This window comes from Anoplophora glabripennis, unplaced genomic scaffold (assembly GCF_000390285.2).
Source record: "Anoplophora glabripennis isolate ALB-LARVAE unplaced genomic scaffold, Agla_2.0 scaffold69, whole genome shotgun sequence".
Taxonomy (NCBI): Eukaryota; Metazoa; Arthropoda; class Insecta; order Coleoptera; family Cerambycidae; genus Anoplophora; species Anoplophora glabripennis.
Genome location: NW_019416383.1, coordinates 1,339,201 through 1,345,894, shown reverse-complemented (window position 1 = coordinate 1,345,894; position 6,694 = coordinate 1,339,201). Strand labels below are relative to the sequence as shown.

The following is a 6,694-nucleotide window of genomic DNA, read 5'->3' as shown; positions in this document are numbered from 1 at the left end:
TATTATTATTTTTTTTTTATTTTTAACTACGGAATCAAAGGGAGGGACAGTCTTCTTGACGGTATTCCTTAGCGACCTTGATCTTGAGATCAAGGTCCAAAGAACATGTCAAGGCCCTATCGGTTTTTAGAGTAGCAACCTATTATTTCGACGCTTGAGGTATATGAAAGCGTAGATTTTTATTCTGTTATTATGATCTTAAACGTGACTTTAAGGTCAATGGTCAAGGTAAGGTAAGGTCAAGTAATAGTTCCGGCTGTCATTTTTCATTTCCGACCATGGAATAGAAGGGACTCTCAATTTTTTAGTGACCTTAAGATCAAGGTCACTAAGGAGTACTGTCAGGTATCTACTCAAAGACTGTCACTCCCTCTGATCCCGTAGTTAAAAATAAAAAATTACAGTAAAAATCAACATTTGACCTTGAACTGACATTGACCGTGACCTTAAGGTCATTGGTAAAAAAAGCAATCTAATTTTACAAAATTATTTTTCAGTGTAGTTTCGTTTTCTGCTACTCCGTTGCTCTTATATAATTGACTTAAAGTGACAGGTAACAACAACTGGCAACATTGCACTGTGTGGTATAAAGAGCTTATTTTTATACAAATAATTAAATATTTATTTATAAAGTAATATTTTGTAAACTATTAAAATTTTGATACCATTCTTTAATTATATAGGGTTCCAATTTTTTTTATTCACAGTATGTATATTCATATTTTTAGTATTTATAAGTTACAATTTTTCTAAAATGAATTAAGTATATAAAAAATGAGGGACTTCCACAATTTATAAAAATAAAATATAAATCAATTTCTCTGTTATTAGTTATATGTAATCCTTCTTGTCTTCCTCTTCATCTTCTTCTCGAAAATTTTTATTAGAGAAAGTGGGAAAATGGTATTAGGTTAAGTAGGATATGAATATGTTGGAATACTTTTGATGACAAAAGAGTTCGCTACAGACAAAAACTACCAAACACTTTTATCCTAAACCTTCCCAATGAAACACCCAATAGTAGGATCATATTCGATGCAAAGTAATAAATCATTGCCTGTCAAGGGATCCAATGCAGTACGCTTTTAAGGGTTTAGAAATTGAATAATTTCTTTATACATTATGAAAGGCCGAGGGGATCAGTTTACGTCTGGCACCCTTGTTCCTACAAAAATTCCTTTATTCTCATAAACTATTTATTTTAAATGTAATTTATTATAAATTCAATTTGTTTTTTAAATTCCACATATGTACTACATTTTACCTCTGTACGCGCCACTGTTGTTTACTTGTTTTTTGGAGGCGCTCTCTGATTTACAACCAAGCTCGCCAGGTTAGTATTTGACGTATAACCGACCACGTCGTACACTCAATGCACCTGGGCGACTACAGCTACTACCAGAACGTATGCAACGGTATTTCAGATTTTACATTCAATTTCATTTTAAAGGACCCCGCACAAACCTTATGGAAAATGGTTCCCGGTCAAATTCGTTCAAACTTTGGGATATTGTTGTTCTGGATGTGCTGATCAAAAGTTCCAATGGGCACGAGGTCCAAAAACTCATAGTTTTCAAGATAGAAAGCGTCAAAGTTGTCTCCACTCGTTGTCTTTGTAACCGTTATTTTAACTCGTTTATAGGTTCAGAACAATACACTAACGTACTATCTGTCCAAATTCAGCTCCGTCTTTTGGTAAACTTAGAGTAACATCATTTAACTCACTCTGATTAAACGTTTGCCATGGTATATAAATGCCATGGTATATATATATGATTGCTAATACAAAAAGCTTTGTAACAATGTTCGCAGATGACAATTCTGTGGCGGTTAAATCGGAATCTATTGCGGCACTTAGTGGCCTTGCATCAAGTGTTGTGATTAGCATGCAAAATTATTGTAAAAATAATAATTTAGCTTTAAATGGCACAAAAACTGATCTGATCGTGTTCAATACTAAAGAAATAAATTGTAGTATATTAGTCAAATTTAACAACAAAACTATTCAACAAAATACTTCAGTAAAATTTTTGGGAGTCCTCTTGGATTCAAAGTTATCTTGGTTAAATCATATTAACGAATTATTGAATAAATTGGCAAAACANTTCTTCTTTAAAGGAAATGGAAAAACGGTATCAGGGTAAGTGGGACATGAATATGATGGTGGACTACTTTTAGAAACAAAAGAGCTCCCTACAGAAAAATGCGTTTCCGGTATATTCTTGGTATATACTTTCCCAGTATATTCTTGAAACAGCCTATATTATGAATTTAGTGAATATTTTCTCGAAAATGGCGGGGTGCTAACGCCAAAATGGCTTCAGATTCGTTTTCAATGGATCTTAAAACATGCCAATAACAGGAATCAAAAGAATAAACCTTTTTGTGTTATTTTTAAAACGATTTATTTAGAGATACTCAAAAGTTCAATTAGTGGGAACTTGTATTCGAAAAAATTGATATCAAAACAGATAATTCTGTTTTGGATAAAAATTGTGCCACCTAAAAGCTGAAGAAGAAAAGTTAATATTTGCTACTGCTAGATTTTTATTGCTTTATACATATAAATGAAAATCTGTTGCAAAGTTTTGGTGTTCCATCTTGACTTTTTGTTTAGATGTATTCGAATAGGAAATAATCACTTGCTTATGGTGAAATCTAAGCGTATTTCTAAATTGTGTTTTATTTGTTGTATCAATTTCCGAAAGCAATACCATTCACATCTGTGTAGACTGGTTTAACAATGTGAAATAAGAATATCCAGTTTTGATCATCTGAAATTAAATAGATTAGTAAACAATTGAACAATGCACCTAGAACAATAAAAGGGACATAATTATTTTTTATTTCCAATTTATTTTTTAAGAGTGTAAAAAACGTTTCCGATGTTAACGTTTTGGTCCAAATTTGGTACGTACTAATTTTGAACGATTTCAAGGTTATTTTTTTAACAATACTTGTATGCTAGAAAGAGCAAGGTAAGGTAAGACAATACCAGTTTTTACCATAAAATAAAAGGGGTAATCGATTATTCCCAGAGGTATCGCTTCATAGCATATCGGCTTTTGACATCTCATTAATATGAACTGCACATCTTTCATAGTCTCATTATCTGCGTTGTACCATTTGGATTCATATAATGCATTGCCGATGGACATACTCTACAAAAGCATTGGTCTTTATTAACTTTTTTAAGTTTTCATGGAAATTAGTCTACCTTGTCTTTGATCCTTTGACCAGCATGGCAATAAGAAAATACGGCAATTAGCCAAGCTATCAAAAGTATAAAGGATCCTATGGGTTTGGTCTAAAACATATTGTATAAAAAGAGCAAAATTAAAGAATCTTTTAATGAATTGAACTTCAGATCTAATAATGATGGTCTTAGAACGGAAAGTTGTTTATTATAAATATTGCAGATGTTGTGTAATGTGTAATTCCTTCTAATATTTGTTTACGGGTGGATATATTAAGTACACGAGCAATATTACGTCAATTAACAAGCCAAATAAGTTGAAAGCGATCCAGTAGAACCGACTGAGGAAAGGAAGGTATCACCATCAAATAGAATAGTTTTAAGAAACGGCACTGAACCTTTTCAAGATTGTCAATATATAGTGAATAATTATTGAGGCATATTCTGTTTTTGATTAACCAGGGTAATGTATAGTTTTTTGAAAGAAATATTTTTAGAATTAATAGTATTTCTGATTACAAATCCTACAGAGATATATGCGTTATTAATTATACAGGGTGGTTCGAATTTTATGCAGCAAACTTCGAGGGCAGACAGATCTCTTTAAAATAGTAGGTGTTTGCTTTATAAGCATAGATCTAGAACGGTATCGTTTTAAAGGTAATGAAATTTGGTACAGATAATAGTAGGCCTTGCATTTCCTAAAATATGAGCTCTAAAGTACAGTGGTGTACAACTGGATAGGAGTCACCCTCTTTTTATAAAAAAAACCTACGCCACTGTATATTTACAGTACAGTTACAAGTTATTGTAACAGATTTATATTCTAATGCACTAAAAACGTAAAAAAGGTAACTTGATTTTTTTCCCTAAGATTCGCCGTTCTCAAGTTATTCATACCAATACAATCCCCTTATCCCAATATCTGAATTTATATAATTTTGTATTGGGTTATTATAAGAATTCTGAAAGAAATTTTAAATATTAGAGGGACATCTAAGATACTCGTTATTGGACACCATTGGATACAAAAAATTAATAGAATTTGTATAATTTAGATAATTCTAAGAACGAGAAAGACCCTGACCTATAATATATTAGGTTAGGAAAATAAACCGGGAAATAACCATTTTGCGACTTTTTGTTTCTGCAAGCTGAATTTATCACTATAGATGCTAAATATTATGTACAATAACATACTAGTTTCCACAGTCATAAAAATGGGAGGAAGATTGTTTACAGGGTGGTTAATTGTATAATGTTTACGTAAATTAACGTTTTTCGCTTATAACTTTTTTCCGTTCACTTCCACGAGAAAACAGTAATGTACTTTTTTTTTCAAAAGACCTACAAAACTAGCCCTCGAGCGTTAAAAAATATTGATTAGATCAAAAGTTATAAACAGAAGAATTTTTATTATGACTTTTCAATTAAACATTTATAAACTGGGTTATTATTACCAGAACGTTTTGACATCGCATCCTCTCATTCCTTATCACTGTCAAATAACTCACACGAAATGTGGAACCGGTAAGTTGAATAGTTTACAAGTTATGGCCTTATAAACAAATTAACTAATTATTAGTCTGGATCCCGAGGATCTTCCACAATCGCACTATTTTTTTTCAAGATAGATTTCATAATAATACGTTGAAATCTATCATTTTTTTTTAATTTCAAATTTGCAACATGGAAATTTTTTTATTTTTTAGCCTTAGTTGCAAAATGAAATATACGACGCATGAGGGTGATATAGTTATATATTATTCGGAAAGCTTATGAAAAGACCTTTAAGTTAAAAAAATCGTCAAGATTCGTTGAAAAACAACGGAGTTACAGACTGTCAAAGTTGACGGCCGATTGTTAAACAAATTAGGTTGGTAGCGGCAAAAGAAAATACTGTCACAACCGACAACCCGAGTACTTTCCCAGGTAAAAATATTTTATTTGTGGAAGTATGTTAAGTGCATAAGAAATATTGTCAAAAGTCAGTGGGTAGCTTGATTTTCGGCGAGCCTTGGCGCGGCGGAAGGGTGGGGGAAACGAACGACAGCGAGTCCGAAGAAAATTACGATAATATTCATAGTCCTGCCGTTAAATAAGGGAAATTCGATTGAAAATAATATATTTGACAGTCTGTAACTCCGTTGTTTTTCAACGAATCTTGACGAGTTTTTTTTTTAACTTAAAGCTGTATTCATAAGCTTTCCGAATATATAATAATATATAACTATATCACGATCGTGCGTCGTATATATATATTTTGCAACTAAGGCCAAAAAATAAAAAAAAATCCAGGTTACAAATTTGAAATTAAAAAAAATAATATATTGCAATGTATTATTATGAAATCTACCATGAAAAAAGTTAGTGTACATAATATTTAGCATCTATAGTGATACATTCAGCTTGCCGAAACAAAAAGTCGCGTCCAACTCTGTATTTCCCGGACTAATATATTGACTATGCAATCTGTAAACATCCACTTTAACTGACCGCTCTTATTTTGAATTGATCAAGGAATGATATGTCCTTGATTCCTTTATATTAAAACATTTAGATTTCTGTCTAATATTAAATATCAGATTAATATTAAACCAAGGAGGATATACACTGTGATCCATGTGTTTAGTAACGGATGCTTGAAATATAGAAGCAAGTTTATTATGAAGTTGATTTACTACGGTGTCAATACCACTAAATTCATTGATAAATTTGACAGCTAATAAAGACTTATAAAGCTAGCTTTCCCGAAATTTAAACTATTAGCAGGTTAATATTACATTTGATGAATAGTGAAGGATGATAATTATCTTCATCTATTAAGACATCCATACTCTTTTCAACTAATTGTAAGCTGTCAATATATCCTTCAATGAATCGGAAAAACTATAAAAAAATAATTAGTAAGGTTTAAATAATGCAGTACTTACAGTTAACATTTGATTGGCCATACAACCGCAAACCAAGGCAGACAACAGGGACACGTGCCCAACTGTATATTTTACAAGTGAACGAAGACGGTATCCCAGTCTAAAACGAAAAATTTTAAGTGGGAAACTGCACATACAATTTTATACCCAATTTTACAAAAACGATCAGAGTACCTACTTGAGTATGTGGACATGGTAACCGATGCAAAACCGAAGCCTATTTCTCATTTCTACCCTCGATGATGCTCCAAATGTTTCCTTGAAGTTATCATTCAAGTGACTGATATAACATATCAATATCTCTGTTGACTCGTATATTATGAAGCTTTGAATCAGATATGTCTGACATGTAAGAATTCCACTGAAGATAAATTGCATTGTAAAAATGATGGTACCTGCAGTTAGATTATTGGCACCGAATGGTAGCCATATTGGGACCACTACAGGGCTAATTTGATTAAAATCTTCCTTGAACTCTTTGTTGAATTTGGTGTTGTACCAAGCTACCAAGCCGTAGATGAATATGACCATTGAGGAACCGAAGATGCTAATGTGTCCGAGACGA

The 6,694-nt window shown here is 32.1% G+C and overlaps 1 protein-coding gene across 1 annotated transcript; it reads right to left on the bottom strand.

The window, feature by feature from the left end:
- Positions 1–2,717: 2,717 nt before the first annotated feature.
- Positions 2,718–6,357, bottom strand: LOC111691470 (odorant receptor Or2-like). Its single transcript, XM_023454364.1, has 5 exons — positions 6,308–6,357; positions 6,130–6,229; positions 3,218–3,307; positions 3,006–3,161; positions 2,718–2,774 (listed from the first exon to the last, which is right to left on the bottom strand). The coding sequence occupies exons 1-5, from the start codon at positions 6,355–6,357 to the stop codon at positions 2,718–2,720; spliced, it is 453 nt and encodes a 150-aa protein (XP_023310132.1).
- Positions 6,358–6,694: the final 337 nt, after the last annotated feature.